This window comes from Gopherus flavomarginatus, chromosome 3, assembly GCF_025201925.1.
Source record: "Gopherus flavomarginatus isolate rGopFla2 chromosome 3, rGopFla2.mat.asm, whole genome shotgun sequence".
Lineage (NCBI taxonomy): Eukaryota > Metazoa > Chordata > Testudines > Testudinidae > Gopherus > Gopherus flavomarginatus.
This window is the reverse complement of record NC_066619.1, coordinates 157031649-157055011: the sequence shown is the minus strand read 5'-3', so window position 1 is coordinate 157055011 and position 23363 is coordinate 157031649. Positions and strand designations below refer to the sequence as shown.

The following is a 23363-nucleotide window of genomic DNA, read 5'->3' as shown; positions in this document are numbered from 1 at the left end:
TGCTTGATACTAAAAATCATGGACTGAATAGAGACACTGGATACAGAGTTTATTACAACAATGTATAACCTATTTAACCCCCTCCCACAGCTTTCCCCCCTTTTTCTCCTTCTCTCCCCATGACTAGAGGGGTGTTAATGGAACACTTAATTTTGAATGGTCTTTGAAATACACATCAAGAAGTTATGCTAAACAGTCTGATCCACCTTGTGTTTAATTGTGACATTCTTAGTATATTTCCCAGACCTGAAGAAGAGCTCTGTGTAAGCGTGAAAGCTTGTCTCTCTCACATGTTACCTCACCCACCTTGTGTCTGTAAAATCCTGGTACCAATGCAGCCACAACAACACTGCAAAGCCTTAGATTATGATAATGTGCTCTTATTCCTTCCTTCTATTCCACATCCAGCATGTTAACCTTATTCATTACCCCAGTTTGTGGCCTACTACTTACTGTCTTCGATTTTAACTGTCCTTGACTATTGATCACTTCTTCAAGAACATTAGAGGAAAGGTGGATAAAACCATAGACATGGTTGTCTTGCTGATGGAAGTATTTTGTTTCATGGGACAGAGAACAGCCAGGAAGAGAGCAGCAGCTCCCAAACCTAAAAACTGTTGTATCACCAGAATCAAAACAAAAAGGAATAAAGTTGTTATGGACTTTAAACAAAAACAAATGAGAACTGCAGAAGTTCCTGCCTTCTATTATCTGCAGGCAGTTGGTGGACAACACTTTAGATGACTTAGGTATTCTGCTTAATCATTGGCAGGAGTCAGTTCTTGAGATGTTAGTTGATCTGCAGTCTATGTACAGTACCCTTTTTTTTTTTTAAAGGGAGTTCACTGTTAACAGTTCTTTCACTCTTCCTTGAATATCAGAACATATGATTGTATCAAACTGGCTTCACGCTCTAGTGCTGACATTTCCTAATGCCCACATCACTGGAACGTTTGAAAAGTGTTAATGAGTGGATCAAAAGGACTGTTGCCCGAAGCAACTAACTTTTTCTTTTTTTTATAAAGAAATCGGCTCTCCTCCAAACTCAAGTCTTCATTCTTTGTAACTAAGTAAATGAGATGCAGTCCTCCCTGATGATAAAACCAAACAAAACAAAATTGGAGACAAATCAAATTGTACATATGGTTAAGACAGAGAAATGCTCTTCAGAACCGTCAGTACTGCATTTTACTAATGTGAATGAAGAAAAAATACAGGCAATCTTGCAATATTATGTCTTTTAATATCTGCAAATTCTCATACCTGCATTTTAATAATTTACTACAAAAATTGCCTAAATTCCCTAGACTGTTTTTTAAAATTCCATTTAATAATGGCTTCCCATTGCTTTAAAAATCAAATTGGAATAAGTACTGACTGTGTGTGTGTGTGTGTGTGTGTGTGTGTGTGTGTGTAGCCTGTCGAAACATAAGGGTGGGAGCATTTTCATACCGCTTCTGTCAACAGGGCCAAATATCAGATTATTTTCTCACACCATTGTCACTTAATGGAGGGATACATTTTCAAACAAGTTTCATCTTCTGAAGCTGCTAGTAACTGCAGCTGATTAATGCATTAGCTCATTTTAAATCTAGTTTATCCTGCAACTCCAGTGAGTTTAGCAGCACCATTTTAGGGCCTGATCTCATGTCCAGTATGTCAGTGGAAAGGCTCTCACTGACTCACTGGCTTACAAAGCCCACTGAAGTTGTCATGAGTCTTTTCCTTGATTTCAATGGGGTTTAGATCAGGCCCTTAATGGGTTTTGGATTAATTTTGTTTGTTCAAATCTTGGTCTCATTGAAATTAATAGGTATTTGGTCCTAATGAGCATTAACTCACATCATAAAATTAATACATATTTTGACACACTTAGTTTTTTCTGCTTAGGAGAGGCTCAAGGGTGTAAGGAAGAAATGACAAGAGTTATTAATTATTATTGATAAATATTTATATAAGGCCATAACTTTTTATGGCATTTTACTGACATTGGAAAGGTGTGGTGTTTAAATGTTGCTTGTAATTATTAGAAGTGGGAGCACTGGCTGTTGGAAGTCTGAAAGGACAGGAAACAGGAAGGAGGGGGGAGGAGTTGAGGAGGCTGAGTGAGAGTTACAGAGGGTGCAGCAGCAGCTTGGTAAAGAAGTTTCCACTTTAAAAATGAAGTCCTGTTGAAGTTTTAGTACCTTGCCTGGTTGATACAACAAAAGGCCTCAACTCTGAAAAGGCCTCAGACAAATAGCGAAATTTAAGATCATAGATAAAGAAAGTGGAAGGAAAAAGGGAGTTGAAACAAGATAATGTGAGTTTTATAATACTGAGAGAATCTTATAGGTGTTGATCTTTGGATAAACTTCAATGCTTCTTGGTGCCTCTGCATATCTTCAGGTTCCTAAATACCTTTGCAAATCTGGCCCATAACCCCTCTGCTTCAAGTTTCCCATCTGTAAAGTGGGCATAGTAGTTCTGATCCACCTCACAGGGGTGTTATGTGGATTAAGTGGTTAATGTTTGTAAAGTGCTCTGAGATCTGGTGCTGGAATGCACTACAGAAACATTATTTATTCACCCTTAAGTTAAAAAGTATGGGAGGAAAAATCATGTTCTAACACACTTTTGCAAGCACAAAACAAACGTCCTTCCGTTGAAAGTCCATAATTTGTTCTCCTACCCATTGAAGGTTCCAAGAACTAATGAACCAGTTCAATATTTGAATTCTGAAGTATTTGGTAATATGTTTCCAGTTATACCATGCGTTTACTTTTAACTATATTCGTTTTAATATCATCCATATATGTGATGCCCAAATTTATTTTGGAAGTAAACTATTTTGGTGGCATTATCATTTGGGATATCCGTGGTGACATCCAAGTTACTTTTATCAAGATTTAAAAAAAAAAATCTTCGAGATATGATGACATCAGTCCACTTGTTCACTTGATATTCAGAGGCACTAGTGAAGATAATTAAAGTACTGGAATTAATGGCAGGAATAGGGATAAAATAACATAACTAGTATTTCAAGACAAATGTAATTTTAGGAGCTTTTTTATGTAGCAGTCGTTTTATATATTTTAATCAAATCTATATTGTACCAATGCCCAAAATAATCATGAGTCTTTGTATAGGTGGAGTATTTCTTTTTTCATATCTGAACAATACTGAGGCACAGAAAATCATGACTGTATAGCTAAAGTATTTCTTTACTGTTAGCACGGCCACAGAGTGAGCCCACCTGTCATCTGCTAAGTCTAGCTTGTTTCTGTTTTGTAGAAAACTGGGTCTGACTTAAATTTTTGCTGTCATCTTAATAAATACATTGGTGCATTTTTTCTGTTTAATGGCTTGTTGGGGATTTTGAGGTGAGTAGCAGGGGAACTCACAGAAGTTCATGCAATGCGTGTGTGTAAGAGAGCAGAAAGAACGAGGTAGGGGTTTAAGTTGCATGAGTCTATTTTTATGCAATGTTGCATATTAAATTAAAGACTAATCCTAAGTTAAAATAAGATTAGGAGCACTTTATGTAGAGCGAATAGAGGCTTTTATTACTAACATAAAAGCTCCCTGGCATGTGCTTGCCTTCCTGTTTTCCACTCTGTTGACAAATTGTTAATATTTATGTGCCAGAAACCCCGTGGATGGCTATAAATTAGAAACAAACCTCCTTAACAGGAGGGATTATTTTCCAGTAGCAATTTAAGAAAGCTTGCGAATGTAGCAATGCCACACTGTAGGGATTCCACCCTGAACACCACGAAGGAAGCCATTTTGAAATTATAGATCTGAAATGTGAAAGCTGCAGAAATAATTTGGTTGGATAGTTTAAAGGCCTAGAGTTGATCTTGAGTTTCCGGAAGGCGTTTCACACTTGTCACTGGGCCAGAAATTCTCCATATGACATGAGAAAGCTGGTTTATAGTTAAACAAGTTCTGAGCTAGGCTTTTGGGCTGCCTTTTGCTGATACTGACTAATTAACAACATGGGACTTCATCACTGGCTCTTACTTAGAATGACTGCACCTTATCCAATTAGTAAGTAAATAGGCAGGCATGTTTGTCCCAAAGAGTGACTGTCAACAAGTTGATTTTATTTTATATTAGGGGGATGATGTTAATCCCCACATACGTTTGGTAATCAGGAGTCCAGGGAGTTGCAACAGCAGTTGCCAGTTTGTGAAGAAACACTGGTGATTCATAGTGGAATGGTTAACAATTAAGATACTCTATCAGATTTTGAAGGTTATTTGCAGTCACTGACTGCTGTCACTCATGCTTGTCTTTGTATTGTTTTTAGGTCATCAAGGATCCTCCACCACCACCTCCAGCTCCAAAAGAGGTACAGTATGAGGGTGTTTATTGACCCATTCGTAGAATATCAGGGTTGGAAGGGACCTCAGGAGATCATCTAGTCCAACCCCCTGCTCAAAGCAGGACCAATCCCTAGACAGATTTTTGCCCCCGGGGCCCTTAATGGCCCCCTCAAGGACTGAATGCACAGCCCTGGGTTTAGCAGGCCAATGCTCAAACCACAGAGAATAAGACATCATCCTAGCATGCCACCAGTTACATTAATTACATTACACCATCCCATTAAATATTACTGTATATTATGAACCAGCTCTTTTCCCTCAGCTGCTAATTGTCACAGTGGTTAGGGCAATTTCCTGGCACCTGAGAGACTAAGGTTCAGGTCCCAGATCTGTCACAGACTTCTTCTGTGACCTTGAAGAAGCTGCTTTTTGTGTGTCTCCCATGTTTAAAAAACATTTCCAAGAGTGGTCAGATAGCGCATGAAATAATGAAAACTGCTTGACGTGTGAGTGCCTTTAAATTCTGCTGCTGTCACACTAGAGCTATATTTAAGTCTGGAAAACTCTGTTTGTGAACACTAATAAAAGCATGGGCTAGAAAAGGACTTGATGCAAAACAATGTTTTTGAATTTATGGACAGGAAGAAGAAGAAGACCCCTTGCCAAACAAAAAATGGCCGACAGTGGATGCTTCCTACTACGGAGGACGAGGAGTGGGAGGAATTAAAAGAATGGAGGTTTGTACTCTGGAAAGACAACAAGGAATGATGCATGAAAATACAAGTTTTCTGAGGCTCTAGTTGATGGCAACGAAGTGTGTTGGAAATACAATTGTACCATGTTTGCTTGCTTCCCACTGACATCAGCCTCCTAAAATTTTTGCCCTGTGAAAGAATTCTAAGCGTATCTCAGTAGATTATGGAAGAACTTTTTGATTTCATTAGTTCCATTTGATCTGAACTCTAAATAGATGCTGAAAGGCATGCTGATTCCATCAAGCTAATGAGGAGGAGGGTGAGAGCATTTTTGAGTGTTTTGGAAGAAATTGCAGCGTAACATAAGTACTCCAACTGTGGGCCAGCCAAATGCACTGACAATAGTGACATTAAGGAGAGGCTTGATCTGTAAGGAACGCACAGCTACAACAGTGCCTGTCTTTGAAGAGACATGATAGCACCATGTTAATTAAAACAGAATGAAAAATGTGCGTCCTTATGGGTATGTCCTTATGTCACTTTTTATAGTTAAGTCAGCCTGTATGGAATTTGCAAGGCAATTTTCTTCTGCATTTTAACTTGATTTAAAAAAAAACAACCTGTCAGTATCCAAGGTATCAAAATCACAACTAAACATAACGAGGCCCAGTCCTTCTTGAGTGCTCCTGAAATCTTCTGTAAGTGAGGGCAGAATTAGGGCCTTTGGCAGTTCGAAATGATTAGCTTAGACTAGAGGAACTTAGATGGAAAAAATGTTTTATGCAGCACCTTTCAAATCCAAATGATCTAAGAGGGTTTTACAAAGTACACTCGGGCCTCAATTTACACGGTGTTTACGTTCTTGAAAAAATACCATGCAAATAGAAATCCTGTAAAAAGATACCAAGGGCCTATGGAAAATAAGGGTTTAGGTTTCATACTCACATGATGACCTCCCTAATTTATCCATACAAGTTTTATTTAAAAATTTTAATGAAATTTAAACTTGCTATTAGCCTTTACTGATGCTGAGAATGAACTTGAAATTATAATGCTGATGTTGTTGAAGTCAGAACTCTGAGGGTTCACCTGGGGCTGCTGGGGAGTGTGGAGCATTGGGGTGGGCCCTGACTTTGGGTGGGTGGGCAGTGGCGGGCAGGAGAGGCAGGAGGGGTTGGGCAGGAGGGATCGCCTCCCCTCGCCTCTTCCATCCAGCCTTGTGGAGGGCCATAAAAAAGTTGGATTTTTTTTTTTACCCAGTCCTATTATCTAATACACATGTGTCCACGTTAATACCATATATTCTCATTTTGTTTAGGTTCGTTGGGGTGATAAGGGATCTACAGAAGAAGGAGCTAGGTTAGAAAAAGCCAAAAATGCTGTGGTGACACTCCCAGAAGAACCAGAAGAGTCCTTTCAACCAAAACCTCCTAAACCCAAGGCTACCTCACAAGCTGCTCAGGAAAAGTGGTATACTCCAATTAAGGTGATCTTTTAATCTTTAAATGAATGTAACTTTGCTGTGTCTCCATATCAAAGGCCAGATTTTGAAGCCCTTACTCATACTGAGTAGTATATTACTCCTCAAATAATCCCATTCAAGTAAATTTTTGGAGTAAGGTACTACTCAAAGGGAGTAGGAGTGGCAGTATGTGGCCCTTAATTTTAGACTTCATTATTCTGCACCAGATTCTGATACCCTTACTCACAATGAATTATACCTTACACCACAAATAAGGCTAAGGTTTAGTCACGGGCAGGTCCGCCGACAGACATTCTTGGCGTTAGGGCCAGGGCCGTCCCTAGTGGGGTGGGGCCTGGGGCAGAAGTGACGAATCCGTGACTTCTGGGAACACCTGCGAGGCCCCCCAAAACGCAAGGCCCGGAGTGGTCGCGTAGACCTGGGAGTCTTGCAGCCTGCCCACGCGATTTAAAAGGTCCTGGGGCTCCTGACCGCTGCTACCAAGGCAGGCCTAGTCATGGGTATTTTTAGTAAAAATCCTGACCGTGTCACGGGCAATAAACAAAAATTCAGAGCCTGTGACCTGTCCGTGACTTTTACTATATACACTCCATACCAGATCTTAGCTGCCCTGAGGCCTCATTGCTCTGGCAGTCCCCTGGGGCGCTGCAGCTCTGGGGTGCCCCAGGACCAGCTCCACCAGCCGCTGCTGCTCAGGTGGTCCTTGGGGCCAGCCGCACCGGTCGCTGCTCAGGTGGTCCCTGGGGCCAGCTGCCCGGAGCTGCCAAGAAGCGGGTGATGTGGCTGCCCTAGGGCCAGCGCCAGTAGCTGGCTGCGGGGCCACTCCAGCAGTGGCCGGTGTGCTTGGCCCTGAGGCCTCCTGAGAAGCTGGCCCCGGGGCCGTTGCTTGGGTGGCTACTGCAGTTGTGTGGAATTTCATGGAGGTCCCAGAAAGTCACAGAATCCATGAGTTCCATGACAGACTCGCAGCCTTAACCATGAGTACTGAAATCAGTGGAACAACTCTTAGATTAAGGTACTACCAACAGAAGAGTATCAGATCATCCCCTTTTATTGATGTCTGCTCTGTTTGTTTCACCATACATCTCTCATCTGATTGATTACAAATCTAAAGCTGTTTGTTTACAGCTTGTAATAGTTTTTCCAAATAATTTGCTGCGTCCAAGATATTCTTGTAAAAGAAAGTAAAAAATAAATATAGGCACAGAGTCAACAAGAGCAAGAGTCAAGTACAGAAACCTGACTGAAATAAATGAAAGCAAAATAAATGGTTGCTGCTAGTAATATTATTGAACAAAGAGATTTCGCTTTGGAGACTGTATGGGCCACCTCCAGCCCAACAGTAAACATCTTCTCAAAAACTGGATAGGAGTCATTGAACATCTTTCATTAAAGTATGTATAGGCAAATGTCCAAACAGAAAGCATCCAGGTCACATGGCGATTTAATTTAGATGCTCTGGTTTACATAGTAACTTGCTTTGGATGTAAAATAAACGGAACTTTTCACCAATGCTATCCCCGTGGCACTGGCACTCCGAGCTTTCTTGATACTATACTTAATTACAGCCCCAAAGGGTTCTCAGCATGTATAGTTTCAGTACCACATTCTCCTAGGAATTAAATAGACTGAAAAGCATATTCTGTAAAATCTGTACAATTAAATATTTTAAAACCTAAATGCTCAAGAAATATAAGGGTTTGGATTCGTTTGAATCATGAGTAATATAAAGGGCAGAAAAACATTGCAATGCAAAATAATCAGTGGTTTCGTTTTAATACACTATTAAAACTACCTTTCAGGAAAAAAAAATCGAAGTACTCAAACCTACTGTACTGTGTAAGAAAGAATTCATGGACAAGTCAGGCATGTTGATAGCTTGCCACTTTTGTTGCAGAGCATCCGACTTAAAACCTTTCTTTCATTTTGAAAGACTCAACTGCCTTTCTAGTTATTGCTAGTACTCAAATGGAGAATAGCTTTGAAACTGGTAATTTCACTTGAACAGAAGCTCCTTTTTAAATGAGTCAGCAGCAGTTAGCAAACAGGGAAATAAACCATACAAATGGCTAGTCAGTCCTGCAGAATATCTTCTGACCAGTTCATGTAACCTGGCGAATAATAATAATAAATAAAAATTAATAATTTATAATAGCAAATAGACATGCGGAGGGTTCAGGTACCTTGCAGTCAACAATGCAGCTGGGGCTCGAACCAGCAAGGAGCTGGGCAATTGGAGTTGAGGGTGCTCAGCGCCTTGCAGGATTGGGCCATTGAAGAGCAGCTATAGCTCTCGAGGGACCTGCTGAACAGCCTGTTTAACATCACTCATCTGCTAAGTAAAAAGCTGTTTAATAAAGACTGAAAAAAATGTCATCAGAATAAAATAATGCATAAAAATACATGAACAAAAAGCAGTTTCTTTGTTTGATCATCGTGTTTTTAATTTCAAGGCCTGCCTACAAACAGCATTGACATGGGTTTACCTTAAATCAGTTTATTATCCCATCTTTAGTTAAACTAGTGCCACTCTGTGTATTGATGAGCTCACAGTCTTAGGGCTTGTCTTAGCTAACCTATACCAGTATAGTTAAGCTGCTATGGTTATACTGGTATCACTCACCATGTAGGCATTCCTATTCTGGAATAATACTGTTTTTTTTCTGGTTTAGTTTAAACTACTTCCAAAGTGACAATAAAAGATGGAATAAAAGTATCCGTGTGGCGAGTGATACCAGTATAATGCTTTAAATTCATACCTTACCTCACACTAGTATAACTTCCAATGTAGACAAGCCCTTATATTGGAAAAGCCTATAGCTAAGGGCTTGTCTACATTTAAAGCGCTCTGCCACTGTAGCACTTCAGTGAAGACGCTACCTACGCCAAGGGGAGGGGGTTCTCCCGTCGGCATAGGTAATCCACCTCCCCAGGGGGCAGTAGCTATGTTGATGGGAGAATTCTCCCATTAATCTAGTGCTGTCTGCACTGGAGGTTAGGTCGGTTTAACTGCGTCGCTCAGGGGTGTGGATTTTTTGCACCGCTGAGCAATATAGTTACAGCAACATAATTTCCTAGTGTAGACCAGGCCTTAGAATTTCCCACTTATTTAACACTTTGTGGAGCCACCACTTAATCATTTGTCCCTGGCTCTGTTTGTTCCCATTAATTAGGATTTATGCTTATACGGTCCCAATTAAGCAGCACTTGTCATTCACTGTTATTAAGGGATTGTCTGCACACAGACTTCCATCAGTGTCATTAGACTGAAGCAAATTCTGGGTGGACAATTTTATTTTGGTTTAAGGGGATTTATTTCAGTTTAGCTTAAACATGTTCCTAATTGGTTCATCTAAACTGAACTAATCATGGTTTTAAACCAAAATAAGTGTCCACACAGATTGCTGCATCCACTTAACTACACCTGTTTAAAATCATACCTTAAGTTAAACCTGAACAATTCTGCATCTAGAAAAGTCTGTGGCTAAATCAGCTCCTGGACAGCAGCTGTCGATTTAAATACGTCCCTGTTAATTGACATACACTGTAATGCTCAAAATCAACCTGCTCTATTGTTACAGGGTCGACTTGACGCACTGTGGGCTCTGTTGCGACGGCAGTATGACAGGGTGTCTTTGATGCGACCACAGCAAGGAGATGAGGTTTGTGTGTGTGTGTATGTGTGTGCATTTAGTGGGGGTGGAGGGAGAGAAGGAGCTGGTTCTATTTCACAGCACTCCCTGGTGCACTTATTAAATTAAGCCTCTAGGTATAAATAAGAATGAACATTGATAATGCACTCCTCTTAGCTAAACCAAGTTGTACAATTGCTTTACAGTATTAGTTTCTTCATTTTAAGGATAGAACCTATAAGGTTTATAATTCAGGAAGTCAGATCATGACAGGGGCAGCTCATGGCACCCTCCAGTAAACTCCTGCTGAGGCGGCAGGATATTCTTAATAAAGTGCTTCTGTATTTCATATATTGTGTCTTTGTAGACTTGTTAGGAGAACAGTCTTCATGTTCTTAACTCTTTGATTCTAAAGCGAAAACAAAATGATGAACAGAGAAACAATCATTTAAAAGTAGCGCTATTAAAAAGACGCATCACCAGCCAAAAAATGCTACAGATCCTTGGTGTCCCGAAGCAGTTAATTAAAATGAAGAATGCTGTAAGTCTTTTTTCTGTCTCAAATGTGGGGGCAAGAGGGGGAAGATTGGGAGATTGTGCAACTTCATCAAGAGCAACACTTCCCAAACTTGTTCTGTGGATGATTGATTTCTGGTCTCCATGTCTTCAGGTGGATTTGTGACACTCTCTTTATGTCCTTTTATGCTGGGATCTATGACTTATCTTTAAGATATTTAATATCTCATAGAACCTTTCAGTTCCTTATTGGCTACAAATCTGAGAAGTAGACTTAGAACAGGTTATTCCAGCTAAATGCAACAATGCCTTATACTCAATGAACTTGCTCCAATGCACCTATTAGAGGATACTCAGTGCATGTTTTTTGTGAAATCTGCCCATTATTGGCCAAAGCACACCCCTCTTGGAGCTCTGCCAGCACAAATGCAGATTTGCTGATCTATTGAAATCTGTGGACCCACTCATCCAGCCATGGGCAGAATTTGGCATGGAAATACTATACTCTAGAAATATTCTTCCTTTCAAGAAAATAAATATCCTTTTATTATGTAAGCAGTACAAGCTGACAGTACAAGTATGCTGTTCACCATTAATTCCATGTCTCCTTTCTTTTAACTTTAATTTGCCATCATTTTAAAACAGCTTATCTGTTAACTTTCTTCCCCAGTGCTTCACTGACTTAGAACTCTCATTCAGAAGTTGATTTTATATATAGGAAAAGTAGGACTTTTTGGAAACTTATGTAAAACTTTTTTAATACATGTCCTTGATACAGAGCACAAATGTGCAACCTGCCTGTTGTTTAATACAAACCCATTTATTATGCATTGTTATAAGTAGGTACTATTACTGCTATTATTAGATACTGTTCCTCAAGGTACTTTGGGAATGTCTCGCTATCCTTGAGTAAGGAGTAGTGTGCATTGATACTGTTCCAGAAGCAGACCAGGGGAAATAATCTGCTCCAGGCCTTAACCAGCAGCAGATGATCAGATAGCAAGTGTGAAAAATTGGGATGGGTTGGGGGTAATAGGTTCCTATATATGAGAGAGCCCCATCTACTGGAACTGTCGCTATAAAATCGGGACATCTGGTCCCCTTAGCCACTTTGTTCTGGCTTAGTGCACTGACTGGCACAAAGTGGGAGTGGAATGGAGTCAAGGCTCTGCCCACACCCTATCCCTGCCTGCTTCTCTGTGTGTGACAGGAAGCAGGAGCCCCAAGAAGGTTGCTCTCTTCCGTGCACTGCCACTTGTAAGGCAGGTTGTTCTCACACAGAGAAATGGGGAGAAGCTTATGTCCTCTTACTTTCTGTGCAGGTGACAAGGCAAAGACAAGACTTGCTCTAATTCAACGAGCACCTTAGAAATGTCTCTACATAAAAAATTGTACAGGGGTATGGATGCATGACACTTTACAGGGAAATAAAGCTGAAAGGTCCTCATGCCAGGACTTTGTGGTCTAAATTACTCATTCCAGTAAAGGCTGACTATGAACCTGGTGTAATTTCTGCACCAGCCAAGGATCTGCTCCAAGTTGTAGGGCCAGAGCTCTGCAATGTATTGAACGTGAGGATGAATGTGGTAGAGAAGGAAGCTGAGAGCCAGTGCAGGACCTGATGGAGATGGTGATGCTGGAGGTGATATATTTGAAACAGTGGAGTCTGGAAGATGGTTTTGGCAGCAGCATATAGGGTACACTAGAAGGGTGCAATGTGAAAAGTAGGAAGGTCAGAAGCAAGAGGTTGCTGCATTCAAAGGCCAGGGCATGGACCAGGGTTTTTTTGCTCATAGGGATGGATGGTATAGGATAGATTTAGGAACTAAAGGAAAAAATGGCAAGATTTAGCTGGAATGGAGGCAGAGAGTGGTGGTGGAAGGAATAAAATGTGAGAGAGGAGAGTAGGAGGTAAGGGATATCCTTTCTGTAACAATGTACAGCTTTTTACATTAACATTTTCAATAGATTTACTGTGGTTGCAAGATCGTTATTGTTAGTGTGTTGGAAATCCAGTTAGGTATAGAGCCACGTGGTAAACGTATGTGCCATATACAAAACCGGACAGTTTAACCAGTAAACGCAGTATGTGAGTAGAGGCACTGATAAAATAGTAACTGAACAGGCTGAAAATTATGTGTAATTTTGCTGCCAAAGTTGTTTGTGGCTTTGCAGCTGTAAAAATGGGATTTTTGCAAACCGCTGCTGCCATGGAAATGAGCAAACAATTTTAGAACCAGCAGGAAATGAGACTTCTATTTTATATGAACCTGAGAAGGCAGTGACCAGTGTCTTGCTTTACAAGAAAGGTGGGGGTAGGAGGAGAGGAAAGATCTGACTGAATTTCAATTGACTCAGAGAGGAGTAGAATTTATAATGCTGAATGAAGCATAAAATACAGTCATTGTCCTTAGAGTGTGACCCGTGGCAACATAAGAACACAACTTCTGTCTGGCTAACAGCATATTTTATACCCCGAAAAAAAAATCCTTTTATTTATTCATAGATTGTTGAGTGCAGATCTACTGCTATACCTCTTGAGAGTTCAAGTGAGTAAACAAACCAACTCTCTTCACACACATACTGGAAGCACTGTCATGCTAAACAGCAGGCCAAACAAATATTTTTCTTTTATTGCTTAGAAACCTGGTAATTCTCATTTGCAGGAGAGTTCACTGCTGAATTCAAGTCCTTGATCAAGTAATTAAAGTTTCAGCATGAAGTATCAAAGCAGAGAGAGCTTTCTCCTCCTCCTCTTTACTCCCTTTGTCTTTCCTACAAGCCAGCTAATGCCGAGGGTGGCCCAATTTGAGGGCCGCGCACAGTGGAGTCAAGAGGCTTTGATTTGTGGATGGAACTCCTTAGAGTCCTAAATTTTTCAGCTGGCAATCCACAAGGTTAGGGAAGCTTGTCCAGGTGTGAGCTAGCAGGTTGTCGCCGACATCTGTTTAGAGCACAGACACAGGTCCTCACCAGCCTGCAGTGAGGCTGCTGGATTGTCAGCAGATGTAGTTAAGAGTGGCAGAACAGTTTTGGTCTCACATTTGCCGCCTGGGGGGCTGAAACACTAAAGGTAGAGTGGAGGTGGACACAGCTGCACTCCCAAACATGCCTCAGGCACAAATAAAGAGATCTGATATAGTTTGACTCTGTTGTGGTGGGGAGACGAGGACAGAGAGCCACTTCAGAGACAACTTAACGCAGCAACATCTGCCGCCAAGTTTCCAGGGAGTGACAGGGGACAGCAGGTACAGATCGAAGTCCCAACGTAAACAGCCTCCATTAAGCCATGAACTCTTTTGATGGGGTTCCATCAAACAGGCTAGAGTCCACAGCAGGAGTTGGTTTTTTTTTTTCAAAGCCCTGTTTTGTTTTGTGCGCTAACAAGGTAATTTATAAATGATGCATTACCATGCATTCATACTTCTTTTAAAAAAAAAAGAAAAAGAAGAAAGAACCACAATACGTTTGGAGTTGCTCCATAAACCAGTTAACTGTCAGAAATGTGTCTTGGATTTAATTGAGGTTACGTTAACCTTCAGACCACGTCTCTATACTCTCGGCCACACAGTAGAGCTGAGTTTGTGTATTGTACCAGTGACGCCTCATAGAACCATTGTAGAGGAGGTATGTCTGCCATTGTCTCTGTTGTGAAACTCCTGTTTTGTGGGGTGCTTTATTGCATCTGGCAGGAAACTCAGCACAGGTTTGCATCGTGGCTAAACAGGGTCTAAACTGTTCTAAGCTTTTTCAAAAAATGCGAAATAAAATTGTTCGTTTTCAAATGCTCCAAATGACTTTGTTCATTTGCAAAATTTGATACTCATTGAGCTTCTGAGCCTGCAAACACTTCTTATGCTCATGAATAACTCTAAGTATGTGAATAGTTCCATTGAACTCGATGGGTTTACTCATGTGCTTATGATTGAGCAACCATATGTATAATGTTTGGAGGATTGGGGCATAAAAATGTATGTAAAATAAATAAAAATACTATTGGTGGGCTTGATGATACCCTTACTTTTCCTGGGGAATTCTTCTTAAAAAAAAACCAATGGTACAGTGTGTCCTAGAAGATATGATACTTTCACCCTCTTTAAAAAGTGATTTTTTTATAATAAAAGGTAATGTGCATGCAAATTGCATAGAACAAGAATATATGATAAAAGCTAAAGAATTAATATCAATATGGCTGCTCATATATTTCTTTTCATGATAACATTATTTTGTAAGCAACTATCCTAGCAAATAAATCCTATTCCATAGAAAAACTGTTAAAGTAACATAGCTTACTGCTATGAGCGGTTCCATTGAAAAACTTTTTCAAGTATATGCTCCGTGGGGCAGGGACTTTACCTCCTTTTGCATTTGTTCATCACGTAGCAAATTGTGGGTGTTACAGGAAGCAAATTCGAAGTAGCAATTAGTCAGAAGATTGTGCCATAAATTTTTGAGCAGAAATCTCCTTTGGTATTTATAGAGATTTCTGCTTAAAAACTGATAGTAGGGTAGCTAGTGTTAGTAATATTGGGCTATATGTGTATCTGTATAAGAGAAATCCCATGATTTTGAGCCAGACTAATCACAGTTTTCTGCAGGCAATATACATCACTGTTCCCTCCACCCTGCCCCACCCCTTCAATCTCTTATTGAAACATGAGAGGCAGAGAAAGTTAGCAAGATGATTCATTTTAAAATAAATTTGAAATGTCAGATGATTATATTTACCAGTTATATTTGCACATATAAAAATTGTATTTAGCTGGATGGATCATTTCTTCTGATGCAGCCGATTACCATAATGTTATAATATATTTGGAAGCTGAATGCTACAGTGTGCTTGAGTCCTACATTAAACTTGCCTTAAAATGTGTTTTGACCAGGACTTTTAGTTTCTGTAGAGTTTTAAGATAATAAATTAGAGAGTATTATTTTGAGTAAACTTGCTGTAGGAAGAGGTTTGTGTTTGCATTTGGAATTCTTTAAGGATCCTCATATTTCACTGTAGGATATTTGTATATTATGAGTCAGAGCCTGGCCCTGGTGTATTCATAACATGAAGCCTAGATAGACCTGTGTAGTCAAGCTGGACTTCATGGTCTCAGAGGCCTCTTCGTATCCTGAAGGGTTGTCCTCACTCAAAGGTGGACTTGTAAAGGTTTTGCGAGCTTCTTATTCTCTCCCAACCTGAGCAAGGACTTCACAAGGACAAATTCAGAGGTGACATAAGTGACAATATAAGTTGCACATTGGTTGGTATAAGCCAGTGAAGATGATTGAAGTATGTAGACCAACTTACTCTTAGCTCTGCCATTGACCAATAGGCACCTTCTGTGCCACTTATGTCACCTCTGAATTTGGCCCCCAGAAACTATCCCCAGAGGGATAGCTCAGTGGTTTGAGCATTGGCCTGCTAAACCCAGGGTTGTGAGTTTAATCCTTGAGGGGACCACTTAGGGATGTGGGGCAAAAATCTGTCTGGGGATTGGCCCTGCTTTGAGTAGGGAGTTAGACTAGATGACCTCCTGAGGGGTCCCTTCCAACCCTGATATTCTATGATTCTAAGCTAACCATGAGGCTGTGTGTATGTGTGGTGCTTCCCTGAAGCCTGGGAGCTTCACAGTACATGGTGGTGTGGAAACTTAGAAAGACTGTGCCCTATGGCAATTCCCTGCTGACAACTCTGACATGGAACTATTAGCCAGGTGAGGGGAGTGACTGAGAAATCAATTATTCCCCTTCAAAGGCAGTCAGGGTGTTAGGGGAAGCAGTTCCTTCCCAAGAAACCTGTCTCCATGCCAGTGAAAAGCAAGTCATTTCTTCTACTCAGCTCACAGCAACTCCACAAGGTAACAGCAACTGCCTGCACATTATTACCCTTGTGTGTGTGTATACATATACTTGCATTGGCGTTCCACTCTATTCACGTTCACCAAATGTCAGGATGTTTTTTCCTCTATATGGTGTAGTAAGCTTCATGCTCTAGTCTAGGCTCTGATTAGTCCAGGATGCACTAATTTTAGTAACTCATTAATGAATATTCAGTCCCTACCAGTATCATAACATATTGTTCCACGTGATGCTGTAACTTCATGTGTCTACAACCAGTCCATCATCACTGGTGCCACTGAGTCTGCCTGCATTCCCATTACAAGCCTAGTGTTTCAGGGAAGAGGGGATTTTCCTGATTCACTCATGAATATTTGTGTTAGTATTGAGGGATTTAAACCAGGAACAAGGTTTGGAAGCAGAAAAGTTTGTTACTTTATTCTTGTCTTTTTAAAAAATTAAACACCTTGGCTATTTTTATGAAATAGGGAAAGAGTTTGGCTGTTTGGGTTTGGCTGATATAATTTTTACATTGTTACAACTGAAAATGTTATCCATCATGTGGATTAGCTCATAAAGATTAAAAAAACAGAATAATCATCGTTAGAAAATTATTTTCTTAAAAAATAATTTGCGCAAATGACAATTTTTTCTTCTAAATCCAACCAAACCCAGCAGCATTTTCAGATGTGATCCTGACATAGAGTCAGATCCTGCCCCACTGAATTCAATGGGCATTTTGAAGTGAGATTTTTAAAAAGAATGTTAAATATTCCTTTATGTATTTAACAAAGTCTGTATGTATTTTGAATTTCTGGAATCTCTGTACTGGTATGGAAGTGCACAAAAAATTATATGTGTGGGACTAAAAGGGGTTAAAAGGCATCACTTTCCTGTACATGTTTTCTGTCAACTTGTTGAACCTCTGGCAAAACATGTCAGTTGAAGACTAATATTTTTTAGCGAGAGCTGTGCCTGCAGACTGAAGAGTAAAATTTGGGCGTAAGCTTTTTCTGAAATTTCAGCAGACCAGCAGTTCATTTAAAAATCTCTAGATTCTCCTGTTCAGTTCTCAGGAAATTGGAAGAAAATGTTTCAAGAAAGTGGAAGTAAAGCTAGTTTAGTGCATTCTTGTGAAACTCCCCCTAGTATTTCCCACTAAATCCTGAAGTTGTGGTCAAATCTAAAATAGTGTGTAAGGCACAGGACTAGAATTCAGGAGACCTGTGTCCTTTTCCAGGGCCATGTCTTTAAGCAAGTCACATCACCTCTCTGTACCTCAGTCCTCCATCTGTAAAGTGGAAATAACAATACTTCCCTCCTTTGCAAAGCACTTCGCGAACTATAGATTGAAAATGCTAACTATGAGCTAGGCGTCATTATGGATTATTGTTGACATTTCTTGTCCGTTTAGAGTTATGTTTTATTCCCAGGGAGGCAACATTCAGTAACTGGTGCATCTGAACAGTAACAGTTTCTCAAGAGAGAACTCTGCAGCAGTGTAAATTGTATTGACCCATAGCAGTTTTTAAAAATATGTTGGCCTGGAGGCTCCAGTCCTACCACATGCTGAGTGTCCACCTCTCCCACTAAAATCAGCATCAGGAAAAGAGACTCTTGTAAGATTGGCCTATAATATATAAATCATTCTGGGAATCTAAGGATCATAATTTCTCAGCTGTCAGTCAATGAAGGATGTGATAGGTGCTTTTAATGCAATGGTCTCCATTAAAAACCCACATTTATTAACGAACACTAGTTATTTCTTTAACTTGCAGGAAACAGTCATTTCAAACAGAGCTACATGATAACTATTGGCACATCCTGCCATTTTACTGTTGATTACTGCAGCTGTGCTTAAAATCACCATCTAGGAGTCATCTGCAAGAGTAGGCTGAAAAATTGACCTGAAATAAAGAGACGCGTACATTTTGATGGTCACTACAGTTTTGAAATGTTTGTGTGGTGAGCCCATACAGTAAAAATGGGGAGTCCTTGGGCAGGCCTTCGAAATCAGAGTGGCCTTTTAAATGTAACCACCGTAGATGGGCTTTTATAGCTTTTATGAAGAGTACAGCATGTTACATCTTAAAACACAAAAAGATCACAACAAAGGTGCTTTCCTCCCACAGCATCCTCTGAGTGCATTACGTTTTTTATTTTTAATTGGCCAAGAGTTGCTGTGCTACCACAAGGTGTGGAGCCAGAACCATTCTTACTGTCTTCATTAGTTTACAAAACAGTATGCGGGAGCTGAGCATTTTAGGCCATTTAGCACATTGAGCCTGATGAGTATCAGGGCCACGCTTGCAGTGCGGAATGCATGGGGAATAATGCCTATTAAGGAAGATAAAGTCAATCTTTTCTGAGTGCAGTGTGAATTGGTTACAGCTACTTCTGTCACATGCTGTCTCAGCTGCCATGGAGAGCGTTACAGTGTTTTTTATAAGGTTGAGCTATATAAGAAATGAACATTTTATTTTCAATTTAGTTTTGCCAATAATTTGTTTGAGTGAATTATTGTTTGTTTGTGTTTTAAATTCACATTTGCTTATTTGATTTCTTTAAAACACCTTTGTATGGAAGTAGATGGCAACAAAACAGCTCTGTTTAATCAGTCTTCCAGGATTGAAGAGTATGCAGTACATATCTAACCAAGCTCAATCATAAAATGCAAACCCTAACTCCGGCACAGCTATTATGTACTGTGGGGGCTGACGTGGTTTATGTTAATGCTGAGTATCTCATTAGTCCAGTTTACGGAAAGGCTGACTACCCTCCAGAAACAGCAAGTAGAAAGCTGACAGTTTAATTCAGTTGCTACTCTCCAGAAGAGACGTGACAGCTTTAACTGTCTTGTGCGGCCAGATTTATGAACTAGTCCTACGCTCTTAACCAGATTAGTTCCTTTTCCATTAACTGCTGAAAGTAGGGCAGCTGTCCAAGCGGCTGGTTGTAAATTCGATAATGGCGGCTGTGTTAATCTGTAGGCTTTTCAGATGGAGAAGGCAGCAGATAACAGGATTAAAGTTTCACGACCCGAGGTTTTACGGCCCGAGATGGGGGCATAGGGGGATAGAGAATGACTTCTGTCATTAATCTTAATTGATTGCCAAGAGGTTTTAATCGAGGTTATTATTTAGGAAGAGCCTTAACACACTGTCTACACCTGAGCATCAGATGCTCCTTTGTGAAATATGGCTATATTGCGCATATACATACACACACGCACATATATTGTATTTCTGTATGATATATGTATGTGTGTGTGTAGAGAGAGAGAGATTTGTCTGTAAATATGTATAGAAGCATCAGGAGTGTTTTGTGAAATACGATATGGATACGCACATCCATATTTCTGTATGATATATGTATATCTATAGATATATATATATATATATACACACCTCTACCTCAGTATAACGTGACCCGATATAACATGAATTCGGATATAACGCGCTAAAGCAGTACTAGGGGAAGGGGAGGGCTGTGCACTCCGGCGGATCAAAGCAAATTCGATATAATGTGGTTTCACCTATAACGCGGTAAAAATTTTTGGCTTCCGAGGACAGCGTTATATTGGGGTAGAGGTGTATGTATCCGTACATATGTCTGTGAGCCTCTGTTGCTCTTTTATTAAGTATGGGGATTTATATAAATATCTATCTTTTATGTGTAGATGTATAAATCCCTGTATTTCACCAAAGAGCACCTCATGTCCATCTGTATCTATAGGTAAACAGACCCCCATCCATATTTCAAACAGAAATGTTTTCATTTGCATCTTTCTTCATGTCTTTGAGCTAATATTTACCTCTTCTGATCATTTCTTCTGAAACACCTGGCATTGGCCACTGTTAGAAAACAGGGTACTGGTCTAGATGGACCTTTGGCCTGACCCAGTGTGACTGTTCTTATGTTCCTAATATTCAATCCTAATTTTTTTTTAAGAAGTTACTGTAGGACAGTTAGGATGAATAGACAAATAACAGTACATCCTGATACAGCCCCAGTTAGGGAAACAGTTATGAATTCCAGTAATTTTGTTTTCATCTTTACCAAAGTACTGTACACCAGAGGAAATATTAAATTAGGGATTGAGCATATAAATTAGGCAAGAGGATAAAGTGCTATTGTGAAGTCTCAGCATTTGGATTTTATTTAGATTCAGACCATGTTAGAGATGTCTCCAGGCTGAAGGTCCTTCGTGTCCAAACTGAGTTGCGAACTGATGCAGCTTTCCTCTGGTGAACAATGTTACCCTCCTTGTGTACTTCCGGCATTGGCGAGCCAGGAGAATCCCTGTTTGTTGATGATCATGCCAGGCAGTCGTATCATGCCATCATCTAGTTGCAGTGCCATTGGTGATCTACATCTGCTTTTGCTAGTGAGCCCAGGAATCCTCCTCAATGGTTGATGGAAAGTGAGATTGGGAGTGCAGCTGACTCACATTTTGATCTCTGAGTGGGGCATAATTTCTTTCATTTTATCACTACCTTGGATGAAAAGACTGTAGTGCCTGTAACCTTTGCATACAGCCTGTTTCTTCCCCTGGGATTGTAAAGTGAAGACAATATTCATGGGCCAGACGCATGAGGTAGAAGATGAAAACCTTTGCAATGATGCGGTAAGAAAAGTAGACACCAGAACTCAATGATGTTTTTTATTTAAAAATGAATATGCTTTGGCCATGATCTGACCCCTTTTGTGTTCACTTTCTGTGAACATTATAATGATCCATCTTTACTTGATGGAATTAACACAGAAAGCAGTTTTCATGCTCAAATAGTTGCACTGGAAGTAGTATTTTTTTTATATGGGATGGGATATTTCTCAACACATGTGAAGGAGGAGGTTCCCCAAACCCCTCAACACAGCGATGGCACAGGGACAATTAAGTGAGTCAGACAATCTGATGGCACCTTAGCAACTAGAGCTGCATAGGCATGCACAAGTACTTTGTGCCAACAAGCAACAGGATGCTGGACAAATGCAGAATGCAGTGTATTTGGGACGGGGCATCGTTTGACAAAGCAGTGGGAGAGGAAAGGGTGTGGTTCGAGTTTCCCTTATTAATTGGGCGTTGAGTCAGACCCCAGTGCCCTGGGGAAAAAGAGAGAGACGATTAAGCCACCGATTCAGCAACATTATTCACGTTTTTAATGTTAAGCAGGTGGTGAGGCCCATCAACTTCAATGAATGTAGCAGGAGAAGATTACATTTAAACTCTGCACCCAGCCCATCAGCTTTAGCTACCCTTCATCCTCCTAGGATAAGACCTATATGGGACAGAAAATACAAGTTTTTAAATGTCAGAAATGTCCTTCATAAAATGTATATTAGCAGTTGCCAACAGTGCAATAAAATGTTTGGTGAGACTTGGCATATACGATCTTCCCCTGGAAATGCTGTGTTTGTGTGTTGCGTACCTTTCAAAGTATGATTATTGTTAATAATAATAATACGATTCCTTGCATTGGGACTGTGCTGAGCACTGTGTAAGCACGGAAGAGACGACATTCCCTCCCCTGAAGCGCTTACAGTCTACGGACCTAGCCGTGCAGAGAGTTACAGAGCAGTAATTTTAGGCACATGAATAATCCCATTGGGCTTAAGCCTGAACCATTAAAATTAATGGGGGTGTGGGGTAGAGGGGGTGAAGGGTCATTGTCTTGAATGGGAGCAGGACCAAGCTCATTGACTTCAACAGATTATGCACAATTCTTTTCAGGATCAGGGCCTTAAAGGCACAAATGGACAAACAGTTGAGGATGGGAAGTAATCTACAAACACATGTACATGGTGGTTGTATGTTGCAGGTAGACAAGTTTAAAAAAAAAACAAAGTGAAATTCATCACTTCTTTTTATTCTGCTACTGCGATTCAAAATGATGTTGTTATTTTTACAAATTAATGTTTGCAGGCCTGTAGTCCATAATGAGCTATGGATTCATTGAGAATTAGCAAAAAATTAAACAAGTGATGTATTAGCACGCTGTGCTAACAGCTTAAGAATTCTTTTTTGGGACTCCCTCAGAAAATCTCTCTCTCAAATCTACGAGGGATGGCAAGGGCTTTTTGGTTTAGTTTGTTTGTTTTTGTGAAAATAGAAATAACTATATACTAAAAGAAATGATTGTGGCATAAAATGCCAAAACCCAGTAGAGTTTGACATTCAAGCTGTCATCCCATAACTCAGAACGTCATGCTGTTTTTTATTGTTTTTGCCCAACAGTGTGACACAATGGAGTCTTATCAGCCTAAACATTTCAACACTGAATGTGCTGCCTTTTGACGGTTTGTGTCATAACCTCACTGCATTTTAAACATAGGTTTAAAAATTAATTCAATTACAACTAAGAGAGTATTAATGCTGCTTTCTGTCACGAAATATATATGGATACATATGACTCTACTCCTGTTGGATCATTCTGAAATGAATTTTTGCAACTTCCACTGACTGTGGTGGACAATGCTAAATGAAAATCAATCACTTTAATTTAAAATAGCTAAGCACACTGTCTTTATTAAATAGCCTTTGTCGGACAACTAACCAGATGATAAGTAACAGTTTGACTGACCTCTAGCCTTTAAATGTTTTTAACATAACGCTCTGAGGACAGTGGTTTCATTATTATATTTATTCTAAGATTCAATATTTCTGGTTCATACATTGAAATCACTTTCTTTTTGATCCACAGATAGAGATTTCACTCTACATTTCTCTTCCATAATGTTATCATATTTTTATTACTTACTTTACTAACACAAGGCCTGTAATTTAAATCAATTTGACTATTACTTAAGAGGGTTAGAATTTTTAGCTATTTCTTGAGATCTGCTAATACAGTTCCCTCCACTGGAAATAATAGAATACTTTTTAACCTTTTTAAATATA

The 23363-nt window shown here is 39.9% G+C and overlaps 1 protein-coding gene across 2 annotated transcripts in view; it reads left to right on the top strand.

The window, feature by feature from the left end:
• ANTXR2 (ANTXR cell adhesion molecule 2) overlaps positions 1–23363 on the top strand; it is a 168541-nt gene that overhangs the window by 89413 nt on the left and 55765 nt on the right. For both annotated transcript variants that reach the window (XM_050945162.1, XM_050945161.1), the window contains 4 exons: positions 4295–4336; positions 4952–5047; positions 6324–6491; positions 10070–10150. In XM_050945162.1, the coding sequence (XP_050801119.1) occupies positions 4295–4336; positions 4952–5047; positions 6324–6491; positions 10070–10150 (387 nt within the window). The remainder of the gene's footprint in view (positions 1–4294; positions 4337–4951; positions 5048–6323; positions 6492–10069; positions 10151–23363) is intronic.